Source organism: Chelonoidis abingdonii, chromosome 2 (genome assembly GCF_003597395.2).
Source record: "Chelonoidis abingdonii isolate Lonesome George chromosome 2, CheloAbing_2.0, whole genome shotgun sequence".
In the NCBI taxonomy this organism is placed as follows: Eukaryota; Metazoa; Chordata; order Testudines; family Testudinidae; genus Chelonoidis; species Chelonoidis abingdonii.
The window spans coordinates 261,346,824-261,369,565 of NC_133770.1; the positions used below are offsets into that span (position 1 = coordinate 261,346,824).

The 22,742-nt window shown below is 40.8% G+C and overlaps 1 protein-coding gene across 2 annotated transcripts in view; it reads right to left on the bottom strand.

The window, feature by feature from the left end:
* The window catches only part of STK3 (serine/threonine kinase 3), a 284,230-nt gene that overhangs the window by 128,897 nt on the left and 132,591 nt on the right, over nucleotides 1-22,742 (bottom strand). For both annotated transcript variants that reach the window (XM_075063134.1, XM_075063135.1), the window contains 2 exons: nucleotides 16,384-16,521; nucleotides 11,211-11,336 (listed from right to left, as the gene is read on the bottom strand). In XM_075063134.1, the coding sequence (XP_074919235.1) occupies nucleotides 11,211-11,336; nucleotides 16,384-16,521 (264 nt within the window). The remainder of the gene's footprint in view (nucleotides 1-11,210; nucleotides 11,337-16,383; nucleotides 16,522-22,742) is intronic.

The window sequence follows — 22,742 nt, forward strand, 5'->3', positions numbered from 1 at the left end:
AAACCACAGGAAGTTCCCTGAACATCCAAAGAGCCCCAGCTTTGGCTGCTACTGCAGCTGCTCTTACTGGCTGAAGGATCTGTTTTGAACTTTGTTTAAAACTTTATTTTAACATCTTTAATTTAAAAAATGACTATGATGGAACAACTGGGTAACATCAACAATAAGCCTGGCAAAAGGAAATAAAGTCATTCATTTCCATGTCACCAGTTCAAATGGGAAATAGTGACTGAAAGTCATTACCATCTTATAGTTGTTCAGAGGTTTACCAAGTGGTTGCTACCTAATACGTAAAAGTCCAACTAGCAATAACTGTCAGTCTCTGAAGAGACTTAGGCCAGGCCTACACTGGGGAGGGGGTCGATCTAAGATAAGCAACTTCTGCTATGAGAATAGTGTAGCTGAAGTCGACATATCTTAGATCATCTTAGAATCATTTACTTTGCGTCTTCACGGCATGGGATCGACAGCCACCGCTCTCCTGTCGACTCCGCTTCTGCCTCTTGTCGTGGTGGAGTTCCGGAGTCGACGGCAGAGCGATCAGGGATTGATCACTACCCACCGATCCAGTGGGTAGTATAGACATACCCTAAAGACTGAATCACCAAGAAGATTTAACAACCATTTTGGCCTGAACAGTGTTTTTCCAGGTCAAAGTTGATGCAGGATTCTCCAGGACAGTGGTATGAAACTTCTACTGCTGCTGCTGCCGGTAGTGTTTAAAAAAAATTGTTTTGTGGATTAAATCAGGTCATCAGTTTCCAGGGTTGTCATTCCAGCAGTTTTCACAGATATTAGAGACATAAGTAATAGCTTAGTAGACCTAAGGGGCTCTGAATAAGCCACTTAAATCTACTGGATGTGTTTATAAAGTTATATTAATACATGTTTACACAACAGATGGAACTAATTTCTGAGTATTGGTTACAATCTATAATTAACTCTTAATGAACATTTCAGGGGAACTTTGGCTCTACTATTTAAAAATATTAAGCGACAAAATATTAATTAAAACAAATATGACAAATTTAAAATAGCAAGCATAATAGCCATCAAGGATGACACTTCATCCTCAGACCATTTCTCATGAACAGATAAGAATAAAGAAAAATTGAAGGAGGGAGTAAAATAACAGCTGAATAAGGAATAGCAGATTACTACTTTTTTATAGACCAATGTAATCAACTCTTAAGTTTGTACTTGGTTGTATTTGGGGTATATTAGAAATATATATGACAGAAAGAGATATCTAACTTATTCTGGCATGATATGGAACTGTCAGTTGTAGAAACTAGGGTTTAACTGCAGACTTTTTCAATATCCTATGGCATTTCATGGCTGTCATTTTGGATCCTCGCCTCTCTACCAAAGCTTAGATAAGGATTTTATAACTAAAATAAAGCTTTTAAGCATGAAAGGTGGCCACAGGGACCTGCTTATTAGGACAGACATCCCAAAGTGACAACAATGAAAAGCATGTCCAAGACTTCACAAACTAGACAGTTGCACGAAAGCTATTACAAGGCTCTGCAAGTCCTTGCAAAATGTTAAAACATTTTCAAAAAGGAGGTGATCTTGCATACTGTATGAGTTACAACATGAAGTATGATTGACTTTAAGAACTATAGAATTAATAAGAGCTTCCCTTTTTAGAAATTTTGTAAACAGATAACAGAAAGTCAAGGGATTAAGATTGCTATTACGTGTAGAAATGCAATAAAACAAACAGTTTGCCTTTAAAATTCCTTAACTACACTTTGTATATTAAAATAAAAAACACTAGATGGCACCAAAGACAGCTAACTAGACTTCAGTACATTAAGTGAAGATTTACATACTGACAAAATTTAATATCCTATAAAATAATTTCATTTCCTATTAACACCTCATCATCACCTTGGAAAAATGTGGTTGTAGACTCAGCTATCTTTTGGAAAAAGCACTGTAGCAGCTTCATAAACACATAATACTTTGGATAAGTATGAGGATCTGAAAAAGTTCCATAACATCTATAAAGCCTGATTCAGCAGAGCACTTAACCACGTGCTTAATTTTAAGCACAGGCTTAAGTCTACTCCTATTCAACAAACCATGTAAGCACTTAAATTTAAGCACATGGTCAAGTCTCATTGACTTAAGTGGACTTATACATAGTCAAGAGAGCAGGGCTGGCTCCAGGCACCAGCTTAGCAAGCAGGTGCTTAGGGTGGCCACTCTGGAGAGGGGACGGCACATCCAGCTATTCGGCAGAGGGTCCCTCACTCCCGCTCAGAGAGAAGGACCTCCTGCTGAATTGCCGCAGATCGAGATCGTGGCTTTTTTTTTTTTGGCTGCTTGGGGTGGCAAAACCCTTGGAGCTGGCCCTGCAAGAGAGGAAGTTACCTTGTGGTCATTCAAGTTTCTTCCAGATGTGTGGTCCCTATATGTAGTCCACACTGTGAGTGTGTGAATGCCCTTCATGCGCCTGGAGTCGGAGAATACTTGCAAGTCATGTCTGTTGGGCCACGTGTGCTCCCTTGCCTTCTTCATGCTTCCAACTGAAGGCATAAAGGGACAGAGCTGACTGACCACCTCTCCAGTTCCTTCTCTTTCCCAAATCCAAAAAGAGCTGAAGCAGAGGGGAAGGAGGGCGGGTAGTGGAATACACACAGAGACCATGCAAGAACCTCCAGTTACCACAAGGTAAGTAACTTCCTCTTGTTTGAGTGCTGGTACTATGTCTATTCCACTGTTGGTGACTGAGAAGCAGTACTCAAGTAGGAGCAGGGTGTGAGGATACAGATCACAGAACTGTTTGGAGAACTGCTGTCCCACAGGATGCTTCAGCAGATGAATTCTGCACTAGAGCATAATGTCTCATGAACATGTGGCTGGAACTCCACTTAGCAGCTTTACTAATGTCCAGTGAAAGTACTTCCTGAAACCATACAACTCTTGCAAAATGAGCTCTCTCTCTAGGAGGGGGAAGATAACACAATAACTGGCAACAAAGCAGGATACAAACCAAGATCCACCTAGAGATCTTCTGGGAGGATACAGCTTGACTGTGGACTCATTCTGTTATAGTGAAAAACAATCTAGGTGATTTTTAATTGGTTTTGTCTTTTGCAGGTAAAGGAGAGAGTGCATTGTATATGGAGAGAGTGAAGTCTCTTCTTCTGATGCATGCAGTTTCAGAAAAAATACAGGTAAGTGGATTGATTGCTTTATGAGAAATGCCAAAATTACTTTGGGGTAAATTTTAGATATAGTTGTAGAGACTTTGTCCTTACGGATTTTGATGTATGGTGGACCTGCCATTAAGCTCCCAGCTCACCCACCCTTTTGGCTTAAGTGATGGCCACAAGGAATGCAACTTTCACTGATAAGTGAGACATAGAACATGTAGCTAATGGTTCAAAGGGAGGCTTAGTGAGTGCCAAAAGTACAAGATTTAAGTCTCAAATGATCAGTAGTTTCCTTACTAGTGGGAACATTCTGTTTAAGCCTTTTAAGAATCTGCTAGTAAATGGGTGAGTAAAAGCTGAACCACCATCTGATGCTGGATGGTATGCACTGATTGCTGCCAAGTGGACTTATAGAGAACTAAGGGAAAGCCCACCTGTTGAGAGAAAGAAAACAGTCCAAAATGAGGGTAGTATCTGCTGACTCAAGAGATACATGTTTTTACTGTGCCCAGATGAAACAACGCTTCCATTCTGCTGAGTAGCATTTTCTACTGAGTCGGCTCTGCTATTATTAAGGATGGTTTGTATAGCTTCAGAAGTGTTCTAATGTTGATGATGCCCAATCCAAAAAACAGGCCGTGAGATGAAACACTTCAGGTTTGGGATGCTTGATGCTTTCCTCCTGGGTATTTTCTAGGCTGGAGTTTCCTCGCCTCATGGGTACAACTAGCCGTGACATGTGACTTCCAAATAACGCTGGTGGTCGTTGCTGACTAAGAAGAAAAAGGGGTAGGAGACACTTTTGAAGGCTGGAGACCTGGGCATGGTCCAATACCCATAACAGTGAATGGGGGGCACCCCAAGGGGGGGGAAATCTATCTAATTGGAAAACTCTGCTGAAAGGTAACTATAAAGAACTATACACAAAAGGCACTAAGGCAAACTTTGAAATATGTACAGATTAGAGAAATCAAAGGAAAGCTCCAGATACTGGAGGTTCTGACCCAGGCCATGCAGTGGTAAAAAGGAAATGGAGACGCAGTTGGTCCATTCCAGCCCTTTATGCCTCGGAAGGCAAAGACACATGCACGGACCAATGGATAGGGCCGGCTTTAGGCCGATTCCCCAGAATCTGGCCTCGCGGGTAAGAGGGCCCCATGCCCACACCTAAGAGGGCCCTGTGCCTTAGGCTCACCTGGCAGCGGTCCGCTCCAGGGTCTTTGGTGGCATTTTGGCGGAGGGGGGGCATTCCGGGTCTTCGGCGGCATTTCAGCAGAGAGGGGTCCTTCAGTGCCACGGAAGACACGGAGCGGACCCCCTGCCGCCAAAGTGCCGCCAAAGACCTGGACCCCGGAATCGGGCCCTGCAGGTCCTAAAGCCAGCCCTGCCAATGGACACTGCTTGCAAGAAACCTCCAAATCTAGGAGCATGAAGGGCATGTGCATCCACAGTGGAATACACATAGGAACCAGCACTCAAAGAACAACAAATATATTATTCACAATCTCTATGCAATTTTTAACTCCATGTGCACGTGGTCTTGATTATATACTTACAGCAATGACCATCTCTCCATATCTAGCACTAGCACTAGATATGAACTATCCCGTATATCAAACTGACCCATGACATACTTCTTGTCCTAAACATGTCCACAGATGGCTGCATTTCAGTGGTGGATGATGTGATCTTTATTAGAGCTGTCGATTAATCACAGTTAACACACGCGATCAACTCAAAACAAATTAACACAATTAAAAAAATTAATCGCAATTAATCACCATTTTAACTGCACTGTTAAACAATAAAAATACCAATTTAAATTTATTATAAATATTTTTGATATTTTTCTACATTTTCAAATATATTTATTTCAATTACAATACAGAAGTCAAAGTGTACAGTGCTCACTTTATATTATTTTTATTACAAATATTTGCACTCTAAAAAAGATAAACAAAAGAAACAGTATTTTTTAATTTACCTTCTACAAGTACTTAGTGCAATCTATTTATCGTGAATGTGCAACTAAAAAATGTAGAATTTTTTATATAACCATACTCAAAAGCAAAACAATGTAAAACTTTAGAGCCTACAAGTCCACTCAGTCCTACTTCTTGTTCATCCAATCGCTAAGACAAACAAGTGTGTTTACATTTACAGGAGGTAATGCTGCCTACTTCTTAATTTACCATGTCAATTGAAAGTGAGAACAGGCATTCACATGCCATTGTTGCAGCTGGCATTGCAAGGTATTTATCTGCCAGATATGCTAAACATCAGTATCCAAAAATATTTAAATAAATGGTATTCTATTATTGTTTTACAGTGCAATTAAAACTGTGATAATAATGATTTTTTTAAATGACACAATTAATTGTGATTAATTTTTTGAATCGTTTGACAGCCCTAATCTTTATATATTCCTTACCTACCTCACAGGAGTGGTAGTGAGGCTTAATTAGTTTGCACAGTAAAATGTTATGAAAATCAAATGAAAGATGAAAGCATTATGATGTATCTACCATGCAAAGTTGAACTATATTATTCATCTTTTCCAGCAGTCTATGTTCATTTTTCAATGCATGTGGTAAATATAAAAACTTCCAGCACATAATCAATATTGCCTTGCTATGCATATTAAGTGTTATAAACATGAATTATTCGCTAAAAGACACACAGCAATTTACATTTACTTTAAAAAATAATGCCATAAAAAAAGGAATAATTACAGCAATTATTTGCAAAATTTCAAATTCTGACACCATTTTCTAAGCACTAATATAACAGCAACAAAAGGAAATTTAATTTTAAGGATTAATTAGCATAAAGGGAGGCATACTGTATTGGTAAGGCAATGGCTGATTGTTATGAGTCAGCTACAAAAGTAAAATTAGTTTGAATTAGTCCTCTAAAATAGTTTAAACATTCTTCAAATAATGAAGACATTTAAATGTAACAGAAAACATATTCTAAGAGTTGATTATTAGTTCATTTCTTTAAAGATCTTTTGAAATAAATATTTAGACATGTTTTTTGTGAGCTGCCAGGCAACGAATTACTTTACATTCCCATAATACAGCTGCCCGACCTCAGAATCAAATTCACATCACACTTCAAAAAATGCATAAGAGAAGAGATTGGTCATGTTTAGTAATGCGTAAACTACCATTCAAACTTTGATATTGCGATTAACCTTCTGTAAAGTACTCAGCTTGCAATTTTTGCTTAATTAAAAAAATCTGTACAGTTACCTCAGCACCTATCAAAACACGTCAGTTTGTCAGAATGCATTCCCATCACACAAGCAATTCTTGTAACATGCACAAAATCAATTCACAGTACACTATTTCCAATCATATTCTGTAACTCAGACAAGACAAGAAAAGCTAGTTGTTAATAACAGCCATCCAGGCTACAGGTGTGCAGTGTCAGGTTTTTGAAAAGCATATATATCAAAATATTTACTACAAATTGTGTCCCCATCACAAGATGCTTACAGCAGGTGGACAAGATGTGACTCTTCCACACCTGAGGAACACAGAATGGTACAAGTTCTGAAAATGAAGAGTGTACTTGTGCAATCTTTGTACTTAATCCATTTAGTTCTAAAAAATCCCTTTACTTATATACATGAAATGTAGACAGAGAAAAAGCATAAACAAAATGTGTACTACTATACCCATAGCTGTGTTTCTCCACTGAGGACATGAATTAAAGTTCAAAAAGAAACCATGTCATGTCATAAACTGATTATTTTAGTCAGTTACGTTATTCATACAGTACCACAGGTGTACACAGCACTGCCGAAAGGAAAAATACACCATACAAATGGAGTCCACCTGCTTCAAGGAGCTTTGGAGTTACTATATGACATGTTATCTTCCCTATATTATTGTGCAATGTTCTATGCACTAGTTGGTTGTCACTCTCCAATCTAAGGATGGCTGCAGTTCAGTAGTACTGTTACATCTATAATCAGACTATGCACATGTATATGAACTATATGTAGAGATCATTAAGTGCAGGTGCCTTCGTGTATTAAATTATTTAGGGCTACGTTATCACTCGGACTACATGGTCACACAGGGCATTAAGGAATAGTAAGAAACCCATGTATTCCTGCACAGGTTACCTGGACCTTGGGTCTGGGTATGCAGGGATAAGTGAGCCACTTACCTCTCCCTGCCCAGAGCAGGTGACCAGGGAAGAGAAGAAGCACTGACTGTGCCTTCCCCCCAAATGCACCTGACAGAATAGCTATATCCACACAAGGGATGTCATAATACACTGCTGACAGGTATCCTCTTCCGTCCCTCAGAGAAAGGGTCAAACAGGAAGGGAGCTGAGCCTTCAACTGAGTCCGCCCCTTGTTCAGCACTGTGCCTTCTAGCTCTTCTCAATCTAGCCCTTAACAAATTAGAACATGAAGCAAAGAAGATCTTTTCCAACTAGAAGTGCAAAATGAATGTAGGAAGATAGCATATAATTACCCAACTTCGAATTGGTCCTGGACACTAGGGTTAACTCTGTACTCTTATGAAAAGTGTTCTGTAATCTTTAATGACTACAAGTTGGCAAGACCTTGGTTTCACCTCCCACATGAAAGCTGGAGTTTCTTATGATGATTGATTGCATATAAGATGCAATGGCAACACAAAGGGAAATCAACATCAAGAATGAGTGATTATTAAAACTAGTCCAGAACAAATTATTTTATGCAATGTGATAAAATGAAAAGTCACTACTACAAACCTGTGGTTGAAAATGAAACTTTGTTTACAATTTAGTTGTACTAATTTAAATTTTTATTCATGATAAGGATTCTAGCTGCACTGGCAACTTTTCTTTTGCACTACAGCACTTTTTTTCAATACTCAAGCTATTTATTATTAAGGGCTTCAGTTTTCTGAGCAGCATAGAGAAAATCAGAGTACATGCAGGTCCTATTAGCAATAAATGTACTTGTAAGTACAAAATATAGTTCATTAGCAATTTCAACAAAAATAACCATCAGATATTCATTATAGCAAATCACAGACCTAATAGCCAAGTACCATTTTTCTTTTATTTTCCAAACCATATAATCATAAAAAAAAAAATAGGGTTAAAAAAAAAAAAGTACACCACTAAAGAATGTTATAGAGCCTTCAGAACCTTGAAAGACCTTCTGAGCAGATAAACTGTTTTCCTTCATCCAGTTATCACTCCACACAGATGCTTCAGATGTTGGGTGCGGGAAGAACACTCAATAGTTTATATTAGCCAGAAACTGTTTCCCAGAGAAATGGCCCACTTAACCTTAGAGAAAGAGCCCTGGGGAGTGAAGTTGGCCGTAGAAGCACTACAATATTACATTTTCTGAAACCCCTGCCTCTCGATAACTGATCACCGACCTCTCTACTAGCTAAATTCCATAAGTGACACTGACTCCCAGATTATGAGATGGTACTTAGCCTTATAGTCAGAGGCATCCACCTTTCAAGTGGCAGACAGACAGGGAGCCAAACACCAAAATGCAGTTTTCTTTTCCTGGGATGGGAGGAGAGGAGTACAAAACAACTGTGGGCCCAGGAAGCCTCACTCCACTCCAGTTGGAAGGGCCTGAAAGGAGGCACTGCAGCACAGCCAGGCAGCTAGCAGAAGGGAATGGACCTTTGCTCACCACTATAGAGGGCCTACAATAGAGCATGCATCACCAGGAGGGGTCCCGCAGCACGAAACAGGGACTCTCACCCACAGAGGCCTGCAAGCCAGTCTGCAAGGGACACCTACGAGCTTCAATACACCTCGAGGAAGGACAGAAAGGTAGGAAGGGACGCAGGAGAGGGTGTTGGCCAGATGGCAGGTGCTGAGTGCCATCCCTACAGCACTCAAGAGGGTCCCTGGGTCAGAACTTGGTGGAGTAGGCAGCCCACACCCCGCTACCTTTCCCTGCTCCACCTGCTGCAGGCTCTAACAACTAGGCAGGGCTGTTGCCACAGACTAACCACCAGACAGGAGACCTGTCTGTCAACATAGCCCCATTTAGGGATAGTTCAGTGGTTTGAGCACTGGCCTGCTAAACCCAGGATTGTAAGCTCAATCCTTGAGGGGGCCATTTAGGGAACTGGGAAAAAAATCTGTCTGCAGATGGGTCCTGCTTTGAGCAGGGGGTTAGACTAGATAACCTCCTGAGGTCCCTTCCAACCTTAATATTCTATGATTAACATTCAGAATCCACAACCACTCACTAACTAGCACAAGACATTTTGTAGAAAATGCTGGCTATTCTCTATTTTGCAAGGGCCCGTGGCAGCCTGTTCTGTGACCCCAGGCGAGGCAGTGACAAGGCATAAAATGTGTCCTTACTCCCCTCCACTCACTACCTATATTTGAGGTAGCGTAGCCTCCGTGCAGCTGTTACTCTCCCACCCATGAAGGTGGGCAGGGAGTAAGTGGAGCTTTGTTTTCTCTCCTACCGCAACAACCCAGATAGCATAGCTCAGCTGCCACACTAGGGAAATAACTGCACCAAATATAGGGCTGGCACAGATTACTTAGTCCCTGACTGTTTCCCAATCTACTGCTGAGACAGTGCAACTACATGCTGCTCCTTGTTCTGGGTTTGTGACAAAGACACAACTTAGGCTAAAATATTTGAGTTTGAGAGCTCAAGAGGTGGTAAATAGGAAGAAAAACATGCCAACAAAGGTGTTTTTTAAAGGTCTGCAACAAATTTGTATTTTTAAGGGTCATTTAATGAAATGAAATTCTACTCTAGCATATAGTTATGTGTGGACCACTTGTAAGAATCTGAATTAAAATCAGCTCAGCAGCCTGCCAATAAAGTCTCCTCTCCTATAAATTAAGTAGCAAACAACAAGACTGCATATGAAGTCACAAAATTCCATATCAGGGTGTGTTTCTTGACATAGGAAGGCTAATTCCATTCTTCCCAACTTTTTTTATAACTGACTAGACAAATACTACCCAAAATTAACCAATTTTAAAAACACTTACTTTCAGTTAGTGTTAAGAGATTGTTAGAACACATAAGTATCCTGTAAACATAGAACGTATCTTATGCCAGATCCAAAGCAAACATTCTACATTATTTGACTGGAATGTATCCTTATATGCACATCATCACCCTAAGAACCAGAGTACCTAACAAAGCTTCTTTAGTTCAAGTTGTGAAACACTATACATTACCAAAACGTATGCTTTTCAATTTGTTCAGAACTGTGAGATTCATATTAGTATTCAAACCACCAACTTTTTCACTCAGCCTTGCTCCTATATAACCTTGGTTCTTCCAACGACATGTGGCAATGCATTTGTTTGAAACACACAGAATGAATGTCTTTTTCTATTGTATATGGTTATCTCCTTGTCTACATTTCACAGGCCTGCACTAAAATAAATAATTTAGAGAGAGTAATAAAATGAAGGAAGAATGATTTACTCTTAGTGCCACAAAACAAACAACATAAATCCTATTTACCTCCTAATCTACTTCCCTAACAGAGCTGCTTGAAAAATCGTGGGCATAATGTGAAAATAGCAAGATAAACCAACACAATTCACAAATCACTAATTCTATATTTTAGATAACTGTTTTCTATAACTGACTTCAAGGAAAGCTGTGGGATACTCCTAACTTTTGAAAATCAGAATACTTATTCAGGTGACTAAATATGGACTTACAAGCCTCATTTTTGAAAACCTTGCCTGGACATTTTCATTTACTGTAGTGTACCATAGTTAAAGTAGAAATGGGATCTTTATTCTAAAAAGAGCTCATATCATTACAACTAGGTAAAGTTGGATTGGGAACAGGCTGATGCTGCAGTAGTCACAGGAGTATTACTCAACATGAATAAAGGTGAAAGCTCAGACCTTGCATGCTGAAGAGAAGATTCAAAACATATATATACACACAAACACACACATATATACACACACACACACATATATATGTGAGTGTGTGTGTGTGTTGACAAAATTACAAAAAAATACTTAAAATACAAAATACTTAAAAAAAAAATAAAAAACACACACCGAGTTTTCTTCCTCCTCTTCCAGCTCCCTTTGTTGTTCCTCATGTCTCTTTGCCTTGATCTCCATAGCTTCTGTGATCAGATCTCTTAAAATTGAGACTGGTTTGGCATTCTTAATAAACGTATGCTAGAAAACAAAACCATGAAATTATATAACAGAAATCCAACAAATACTTTTCAGCTACAACTTAATTACAAGTAACAGATGTTAAAAATAACATGTTATTCAACATCAAAGACTTTAGTGATAAATAGTCTTTCACATCAGACAGAAATTAAAATCTAGGTTAGGGAAATATATGATCCCTCTTCGCTGCTTTGCAACTAAATAAAATTTAGCTTTTTTATTTATTTGGGTTTTTTATACAGCAGGCCATGGGAAAATTTAACTATATAATACAACTGCTTTATAGTTAAGGGTGTAACTGTTGAAAGGAAATGTGGATTAGGTAGTAAATAAATAGTGTTGTGATTGTCTGACATAGAAAAATAAACTTTTTCAGATATTCAGTTACAACATTTAATTAATCTTAACAAGCTGACAACACAAATGAGTGGCCATAAGCAGAGCAGCCATTGCTGTTGCTTACTTCAACAAACCTGTATTTTAATATGTCATGAATTATTTAATCATCTGCAATGCTGAAATGTAAAACAAGCAAAAAATTCCAACTACCTTTTAGCAGGCAGATTATTTTTAATTCAAAACTATTTAAAATATCATTTACCCCTCTTCATATGCATGTTGCTGTCTACTAAGCACCTGTTGGCAGAATATTCTGATTTCTCCATTAGTATTTACATGGAATTTCTCAGAGCAAGAAAACATACCTGTAGTTCTGGCAGAGTAAGTTATTACACCAAATGAAAACGACAATTAAAAAAACAGCAATGAGCATTTCAGTAGCTGACTTCTTTTTCTTGGTCTCAGCTTAAATATTGAAGCCTTTACCTTAATTTTTCTTTTCTATGTCCTATCATTCAAAAGCTAAGCTTTACTGATGCAATCTAACATCTCTCTGTTATATTCATAATTGTAGCAAAGTAGCCGTTCAATATGTAACTACGAGCAATCCAGAAACAGCACCTGGGTCTATCCTTGAAATGTAGGGCATGTCTACACTACAGTCTTGCTCCCACCGATGTAAGTGCCCTACTACACCAAAAGAGTAACAACGTCTTCCCCACATGAGAGGCATAGGGCTTATGTCAGTGTAGTTAGGGCAATGCATTGTCCCTGTAGACACTGCCTTAACTACATCAGCTGTTGGCTGTCATTCTTGTCAATTTCACAGCTCTGTGCTGAAGCTCCCTGCTGTGAACCCCACATCCAGCTCACAGCTTGGGCTGCCATCCTGGGGCAGGTGGGAGGCTCCAGCTAGAGCCTGGCTGTCCCCTAGGCTCCTGGCTCCCCACTCCCAGCCAGGGTGCTGCCCGGGCTCCCCACTCAGAGCTGGGCTGCCATCCAGGCTCCCCACTGGGATCCCTGCTGCCTCCCAGCTCCCTACTTGGATCCTGGAGCCTGGGCAGCAGCCTGGCTCGGAGTGGGGAGCAAGGATCCCAGGCATCAGCCTAGCTCACAGCAGGGAGGCAGAAGCCCAGGTGGCAGCCTGGCTCATAGCAGAGAGCTAGTAGCACAGGCAGCAGCAGGGCTCCCAACAGGCTGCGCAGCAGCCTGGATAAGAGCAGGGAACTGGGAGGCTAGGCGGCACCCTGGATCAGAGCAGGAAGCCTGGGCAGCAGCCTGGATCAGAGCAGGAAACCCAGGTGGCAGCCCAGCTAGAAGTGGGGAACCCAGGGTGCAGCCCGATTGGGGGGGAGGGGCTAAGAGCACAGGCCCTCAGCTCCAGGTGGAGCTCCCCACTGATAGCCTGGCTGCCACCCGGGCTCCTGGCTCCCGGCTGGGCTGCAACCTGGGCTTCCAGCTCCCCATTCCCAGGTTATAGACTTGAAAAAACACAGTAAATATAGCCCAGGCTGTACGTCAACTTAAGTCTATTTAAGTTTGTAGGGTACACATGCCCTTAGACTATTACTTTTTTCAACTATGGCCTGTTTCTTGTCTCACTCACATCAGCTTTACAATGGTGACACTCCACAGAAATACATGGTGTTAATCAAGTTACAAGAATGTAAATGAGAGGGGAATAAGGCTTGATGTTTGTGACATGGCATAAAACAGTGGAATGATCAGCTATATCCATATGTAACTTAGGTATTCAGTGAAAATTAGTGTTTCCAGAGTTCATACTGAACTTATCAAATGCCATGGCTAATATCACAATGCTTGTAAAATTGGTTTTTCCTCATATGGAATGCTGATTCACCAGACTGATTAAAATGTAAAACTCTCTTTACGTACTGTTCTGCCACATTTACAGCTTGAAGCAGTGATCATAGAAGGAATATGGAAGTACTTCATATCCTTATTTCTGAATTAGGTCATTCTTTGGCACTACATACTAATACTGTAATTTTAAGAATTTTAATCTCCTTGTAGTGGAATCAGAAAATTCAGGAAAGTAAAAATTTGATATAGTCTATCCCCCTATCAGAGTAGGATTATTACCTACAGGAAACTGAAAATTCAATTTGAATTTTTGACATTGAAAAAACTAACCAAAAAAAAGTAAAGAAAATGTCAACAAAAATTCTCATGATGTTTTTTCTCTTTTTTTTGACCAGATATATTGCTGTCAACCAGTCAGTTCTACTTATGCTAGCTGTTCCTTGGAACCTCTGCCTCTGAAGTGAGGGTTTTTTAGGCAGCCATAGAAGGGGAAAGCATGGGAATCACGCTGTCATGGAAGGAGATGGTCGCTCAGGGAACTGGGCAGAGCTACTGGCCTCTGCATAGTCAGCCTTGGTGTTTGGCCTGGAATAGATGTGTGGTTTCTCTGAACATTCACTGATATAGGGGGTCAAAATTATTTTCAACTTTTCAAGAAAGTTTAAGAGAAAACTGGGGTTGTATATTTTACCCCTTTACTAGTTTACCCCATAAAGGAAACAATCTAGCCTGGTATTTTCAGGTCTCTGCACTCCTCTGCACTTGTGAATTTTAGCAGAGCCTCTCATAATAGCATACCGAATAGATTTCCTAATTCTACAACACTTGCTTTCTTGAAATCTAAAACCCTTGTATTGTTCAGTTCTGTTATTCTCATTTCTTGCTTTGCAGATTTCTGGCAGCCATGGTGTGACCCAGGGACCTTTTGGTGCCAACTGGCAGAGGGGATACGGAATGCATAGAGTTTTATAGGGATCCTCTGGGTCAGATATATGTATAATAGTTCACCAAAGGCTGATACATAAGGTCTCTGCTGAGAGCCATTAGCCCACTGGTATTCTTAATCATTGTGAAATGTATGTATGGATAATATTTAAGGAGTTATATATCTATATTGAAAATTATGGTTTGAGGTCTTGGATTTAAAGCGGGTCCCCAGGAGGTAATTTGCCTCACATGGGTTCCTTTTAGGCAGGAGATAACAGAAACTTATCTCTCTTTCTGATCATTTGTATGTTGTCTGTCTCAAAAGGAGGCCTATTGCATACAGCCCCAGTGCCAGTCAAAAGGTTGCAAAATCCACATGAGAGAAAATTTACAGGAAGAAACAAAACAGCAGGGAGTATCCTGTTTATGAATGATGACAAAGACTTTGTCTACACTGGAACCTGGACAACAAAACGTTTGTTGTTCCAGGGTGTGAAAAAAAACACACACCCCAGAACAACAAAAGTTTTGCCAACAAAAAGTGCCGGTGTGAACAGCGCTTTTTGTCAGCAGGAGAGCGCTCCTGCTGACCTGCTGACAAAGCTACCACCACGCGCTGGGGGTGGAAGTTTTTTGTCAGCACATGAACTCTCTCCTGCCAACAAACAGTGGCTACACTATGCACCTTTTAGCGACTTGGCTGTAGTGGCACAGTGCATAGTGTAGACATGGCCAAAAGAAGAAACTTGTATATCTGGAGGTGGGGGGTGGGGAAAGGCACACCGCTGGTCCTTCTCCTGGGACGCAAGCTGACAGCATGCCTGTCTCATGATCCTGTTGGAATTCCCTTCCAGACCTTTCCACTCGGCTTATCCAGAACACCTCGTGTAGTTCTGGAAAAACATTTTATCCAGGTCTCTGGGATCCAAAAAACTCAGTTCGACTCCACTCATCACTCAGGTTACTTTGCTCACTCTAGCTAGGCCCAGCCACAGGGAGTTTAGGCATAGTGTGATACTGTACCACATTTCCAGTTCATGTCACATACCACATAGTTTATGTATGTCTTTCCTAGCTACTAACAGCTATACGTACGTGTAAAGACCAATCGCTTTGCAGATTGCATAAGGCAAGATTATTAGTTCTCCTTACTTTTGTTTATTATAAACTTAATCACAATAGTTAGTTCATTTCTTACTCTCTTTTTTACTAAAAATATATTCACAATAGTTAGTTGTTTCAGCAATTACTTGTTCAGGCTTGTTCAGAAGTTACTTGTTCAGGCTCATCTTGTCTTAACTTGGGCCTGCTCATGTCAACTAAGTTATCAGTACAAAACCCAGTCAACCTGTTTGTAAAGCCCTGCAAGGACTTTGGGCCTGCATCATTCTACACGACATGAGATTATCTAGTTCAGGGGTAGGCAACCTATGGCACGTGTGCAAAAGGCAGCATGCGAGCTGATTTTCAGTGGCACTCACACTGCCTGGATCCTGGCCACTGGTCCAGAGGACTCTGGATTTTATTTAATTTTAAATGAAGCTTCTTAAATATTTTAAAAACCTTATTTACTTTACATACAACAATAGTTTAGTTATATATTAGAGACTTATAGAAAGAGACCTTCTAAGAACGTTAAAATGTATTACTGGCATGTGAAACCTTAAATTAAAGTGAATGAACGAAGACTCGGCACATCACTTCTGAAAGGTTGCCGATCCCTGATCTAGTTAATTACATTTGGCTTTAGAATGCATGTTATGATTTTATTTCATATGTAACCATTTGCTATTATTTGAATCTCTGTACTTTGTTAGATAAACTTCAAGAAAGGAGGAGCATGTGGCCAGAACAAGATTTTCTGATGACCCTTGGTTCCTAGAAATCCTCACAATAGTTCTGGCTTGAGACCAGGAAACCAAAGAAAATGCATTGCCTTAGCAACTTAAATACTGACCTGTAGGAGTTGTGTTGCAGTAGCTCTCTGCTCAGGATTCTTCACTAAACACTTTTTCACAAAATCAGTAAACTCATCAGACCAGAGCTCTGGCTTCCGGAATGTTGGCGGTGGATTCGTGGGAATCATAAAAATAGCCTAGTTAAAAAAATTAAAACAAAAATAGATAGGTGAAAAAATATCAGCAAAAATCATAACCCTGTAGCCAAATAAACATATTTCCTTATCCACTTTTTTTTTTTTTTTTTTAATCAGACTGAGAATCTGGAGGACAAATTTTAACTGGTCTAGAATTTCCAATAGGATTGAGATTGAGGAAGCAAATCCATCCGCTACCAATGCAGATATTTCCCATTAGATTTCCTCTATTTAAATTGTACCTCACTGAGCACATCATTCTTTATTTTATCTATTGTTATCAGTCTTGAGAGAAGATTTTGCCCTTTCAGAACCTCTTAGCACAAGTCAGGGCACTTCCTGGTTCTGCAGATATATCTAAAAATATTGATGTTGAGAACCAGATCCACTTTCCATCGCTTAAGTTAATTTCAATTTTGTACAAGCAAAATTGCTGAAGAAAGTCCAATCAATCCTATTTACTTTTGCATTCTAAAATGTTCAGGTGTAATTAAACACCTTGATTCTGCCAATGTGATTTAAAACTAATTCTAAAAATGGAGAAGATGCCACTGAAGGCACACAGCAATAATAAAATGTAAACAAAATCAGGTCACTAGCTTACCGGTATGAAAAGGTTGTACAGAAATTGTGAAAATGGCAACATTTTATCCTGTTTGTTGAAAACCACGTACAGAGAAATTCTCCAGGTAGTACTCCCAAGGGAATTCTGCACCACAGCACATGCACAGAATTCATGTCCCCTGGAGATTTTTTGCTTCCCTGCAGAAAAATGACTTCTGACAGGGAAGCAAAGGAAAGTAGCAAGAACGGTTGTGGGCCCTCCCCAGCGGCACCAGCTCATTGTTTCAGGTGCTCGGAGTGGGGCTGGGGATGGCCTGGCCAGTGGCTCCTAGCCTGCACTGGGCTCAGCTTCTAGTCTGGGCTGGGGGAGGACCGGATTTCCTCTTCCTTTGCAAGGAGCGGCCAGCACTGCAGCTGGGGCCGGGGCATCCAGACCCCTAACCCTGCACCTAAACCATCCCTTACTTAGCCCTCACACTCAAACCCCCACCTCAATGAGCACCACCCCCCTGCACATGGACCACCCCAATATGAGCCCCCAAACCCAGATTCTCTCCCCACTGATCCTCAACCAATTACATCCAGACTCCACCTCACCAAGCCCCACTCTCCCCTGCTAAGCTCCCCACACCTAGATGCCCCACCAAGCCCCATATTGCCCACATACAAACCCTCCCTGCTGAGCCCCAACCACCTTCACCTGGACTCCCCTACAGAGTCCCATTTCCCCTGCACCCAGAAACCCCCCCCCCCTTCCCCAACAAGGCCATGTGCATCCATATGCCCCCACACACCAGGACCTCCCAGTAAGCCGCTCACACTCAGATTATCCCACACAGAATCTTCTCACCCCACACCTGGATTCCCCCACACTAAGCCATTCCACACTTGGATCTTGCAGGGCTGAGTCTGCCTGCCCCACACGGGGATCAGGGGCCAGGGCTGGGTGTGTGTGCGAGACTATCCCTCTTGCTCACTATCTTGGTGCAGCTGGTGTAGTGGGGGCAAGGCCCCAGTCCCTGCAATGCCAGGATCAGGTGCAGCCTCACTGAAAAGTCTGTGTCCCCAAGCAGAGGGGAAAAGGAATGCAGGGTGATACCCCATCTTCATGCAGCCAATGGCCTGTGCTCCCCTCTACCATGCTGTAACCTCCACATTTATTTATTGACAAATAAAATACGCAGAATTTTGCAGAATTTTAAAATATTGTGCATAGAATTTTTATTTTTTGGTGTAAAATTCCCTCAGGAGTACAGATTGGGGAGGAAAACACACTATATATCCCTTCTTTGTTTTGTTTAAGTCCAAGAGATTTTGCCACTGATTTTCATGACCCTAGATTTTACCCTAACTGAGGAGCTACCTGCGTAAGAGGAGGAAAAGAAAGATTAATAGACACTTTTCTGAGGTATTAGTCTGAACTATCACCTTAATAAGATGAGGGAAAAAATTTTAATCAATGAAGTGCCATATGTTAATATTAAATACATATTTCATCAATTACTGTATAGAATTACAAATAGTTGCAAAGATAGCAGCACACGGTGTATTAAAAGATGTAAGGTTTTAAAAAAAAAAGTCATTATTCACTTCTCAAACCAGGTTCAGTTGGGATCACCACTTTTCCCCATGTAAGAAGATGGGGAAACATAGTACTCATTCATTGTAACCATCCTACACAGATAAATGGAACTTTGAAGAAAGGGAAGAAAAAACAAAATGAAATGACCACAGAGTGATGTAAAAAAAAGAGACAAATTTATTCTTACCATCTACATAGCATACATACCAACCAACATTTGAAATACTGCCGGGAGGGGACAGGAGAGAGACACGAATTTGAGATATTCAGCATAATCCCTAAACATATTTTTGATACTCTACGAAAGCCCAGTATCTTGTTCAAAACACTCAATCTAAAATTAAACTCATATTCTCAAGAAAAGCTGAACATATGTTGAACTTGTACAACCAAAATATTCACTATAATTTTCAGAGAATAAATATTTCAGTACCAAATAACTGATTTCAATTCAAATACTTGTATTTTATAGATCAGTTCATTAGTCACCTAATAGGAAACATACAGAAAAAATCTGGCCACATGGTTTAACAAAAGTAATACTCCTGCTGCCATAATTAAAGTTATTTTTCTTTATTTTCTTGGAGAGGGGTACCCTACTCCAATATAAGGTCTCTCCAACGTGGCACTTGAGCTCAGATGCATGAAAGTAGTACTATGCACTACTGATAGGCCTCCACGCTGGCATTAAACTACTAGTTTGCAGTACCAGACTAGTTGTTTATCAGTATAAATGAAGTACTGCTGCTATAAAGCAAAAGATGACAAACTCAGCTGCTTCTGTCCTTGAAGGTAATGATCTCTTTTGAACTTTGAGCTGCTGAGGCAGTCTTATCTCAAGATAATCTTAAACTTAACATATAATTTCTGCAGTAGCTATAAGAAACACAAGGATAAAACGGTCTACTTAGTATCATCATAAAATGAGCTAAAAATATATATCTTAGATTTGATCATAAACACTGAACTGTGACACACAGAACAAATAAGTCTAAATATATGAGCCATTATATTTAGGGGCAAGGTTATTTTAATTAACTATATAGCAGCTAAGAATCATATCAAAGAATTTACTTCTTTATAGTCAACAAATGACTGACCATTTATTCTTAAATGGTAAACAATACAAGCTACGAAAGTATATATAAAGCTTAAACTTAGGCTCCTAGATCTATATTTAGGTACTTAAATAAAAATGAGTAATCAGCACTACTGAAAATCAGGCCACTTATTTAGGTGCTTAAACTTGGATTTAGAACCCTAAACAGTGGGCTCCTGTTTTTTAAAATCTTGACCTATTATTTCTCTTGCAATATTCGTCTGTAAAACAATTTTAGATGCACTTTTGTAATACAAAAACACTGTATAAAGACTATGTGAAATACTGTATATGCAGTACAAAAGTACGTATTCAATTAAAACACAAAATCATGATTTATACTTTGGGGGGGAAGGGGGAAGTGAAATTAAACTTTAAATTGAACCCCCTCTCAATATAGGAAATAATAAAAAACGGTAGATTATTTTTCCAAAGAAAAGAACAAGATGCTTAAACAGACAAATTATATACATACATATATGTCAGTCTATATATTTTTATCTAATCTCAAAAACCATTTTGATGGAAGAATGTCAATATTCAGAAAGATTAGCTTCCCAGTTTATTTGTGTCTACACAACATGTTGCTTAACTACATATTTTACCATAAATCAAATGAAAAATAAATCTTCTCTAAATTCTAGTGTTTGTTCAAAATGTTGATCACTTCCTTTTTCCAGGGCTTGTACAGCTCCATTCTTTTTTCTCTTCTCTAACTGCTCCTTCAGTCTCCTTCAGTCCTTGTTGGTGTACTGCCTGGCTCCACCTGAAGTCTTCTTCTCGCCTTCATACCTTGTACTCACGCCATAGGTCATCTTGTTCACCCCCTGCCCTCCCATGGCTTTAACTATGACTTTCATACAGGCATGCTTGAATCTATTACACATACATACCCCTGGGCAAATCACCATTATCTAATGGGTGCATCTATCTTAGCCACTTATATGGCCCCCATTACTGTAAAATCTGAGAATAATCCTGTTCACTACATCCCTGAGGTAGGAAAGCACTATTATGTCAATTTTACACGTGAATCACTGAGACACAGAAAGAGCGAAGGAACATCTACACTATAGCTACAGCAACATTACCTCATACCTTGGCTACTATAACCATCTACTACTCCAGGGCTTCTCAAACTTCATTGCACTGCGACTCCCTTCTGACAATAAAAAATAATACAAGACTTCAGGAAGGGGGAATGAAGCCTGAGCCTCAGTGCCCCAGGTGGGGGTGCCAAAGCCAAAGTCCGAGCTCTGCCACCCCGAGCGGGGCTGTGGGAAGGGGGCAAAGCTGAAGCCTGACCCCCACCACCCTGGAGTGGGGGCTGAAGCTGAAGCTTGAGGGCTTCAATCATGGGCGGGGAGCTGTAACCTGAGCCCAGCTGCCCAGAACTGAAGCTGAAGCCTGAGCCCCGCCACAGAGGGCTGAATCCCTTGGGCTTCAGCTTCAGCCCTGGGCAGTGGGGCTCAGACTTCAGCTTTCGGCCCAGGCCACAGCAAGTCTAATGCCACCCTGCGACCCCATTAAAAGAGGATTGCGACCCATTTTGGGGTCCCAAACCATAGTTTGAGAACTGCTGTCTACTCCCCAGCCTCCCATTTTCTCATCTTTCCTTTCTGCAGTCCAACCAAAACATGGCTGACAACCTCTCCCAACCTTCCAACCCAGGGCCAGCACTTCCATTAGGCGACCCTAGGCAGTCGCCTAGGGCGCCAGGATTCGGGGGGCGGCATTTTGTGCGCTCCCCACAGGGCGCACGGGAGCTTCCGGCTCCGCTCCAGTCGCACTGCCGAAGAAGGACCTTCTGCTGACGTGCCACGGAAAACAGTGGCAGGCAATTGAGCAGCTCAATGACTGCCGCTGTCGCCTGCGGCATTTCAGCGGAGGGTCCTTCTTCGGCAGCACGATGGAAGCGGAACTGGAAGCTCCCGCGCACCCTGTGGGGAGCGCACAAAATGCCGCCCCCTGAATTCTGCCTAGGGCGCCAGAAACTCTGTTCCAACCCCATCTCACCCTTCTACTTCCTATTACTGCCTTCACATCTTTTCTGTATAAAGTTTAAGCTTCCCAAGTTCACCTTCAAAGTACTCTGTGATTTGGTGTCCTCTGTTTCCTTTCAAGAAATTTGCAAAGCAGTCACTGGAAAAACAGAACTAGACCCAGCTCTCAAAAGATAGGATAGAGGATGTCTTTAAACACGTTGGCAGATCTCATCCTACATTTAAAAAACACCTTGGCAGATCTCATATCTGCCATAGGTTACAGGATATCTTTAAACACCTTGGCAGATCTCATCCTACATTTTTAAAAAAAAAAAATCTATTATTTTAATTTGAAGAAATGTTCACCAGTTTGTGTCTGGCTACCCAGTGGGCGCACAGAAAGCACATTTACATTGTGCCCTCATCTCCTCCTATATCCCCACTCCCTTTGCTTACCCAATGTATCATTCTTAGCCACTTTCTTTGGCTGTGCCTCCCTTAGACTTTTTTCCTAAAATTTCCTCACCATTATTACCACTAGTCCAGTTCCACTGGCGGTAGCAATGGTGGCACTGCGAACATAGATAGCGCTCCAGGCAGGTCAAGATAACAGTAGTTAACATGTTAGCAGCTGCTAGCACTTTATGTACATTAGTCCTCTCATCACTGCTCCCAGTGCTTGGGCTAGTAGCAGCCCAGTGGTAGCAAGTGAGAGATATGTAATGGGGGCAGGGGGTGTCTTAATTAGAGAAGGTCGTTTTCCCACCTCATTCCTATTTTCACACCCTGTGTACCTGAGAGAGATTCCCAAGTGACTTGCCCAGGTTTCAAATGAAATACAGGGCAGAGGTAGAAATAAAAAACTCAGGTCACTTGACTCCTACTCTTAGGCTACGTCTACACTGCACGATTATTTCGAATTAGCTTAAACCGATATTACAAAACAGATCTAATAAAATCGGTTTAGCGCGTCCACAGTGGGATCACGAAA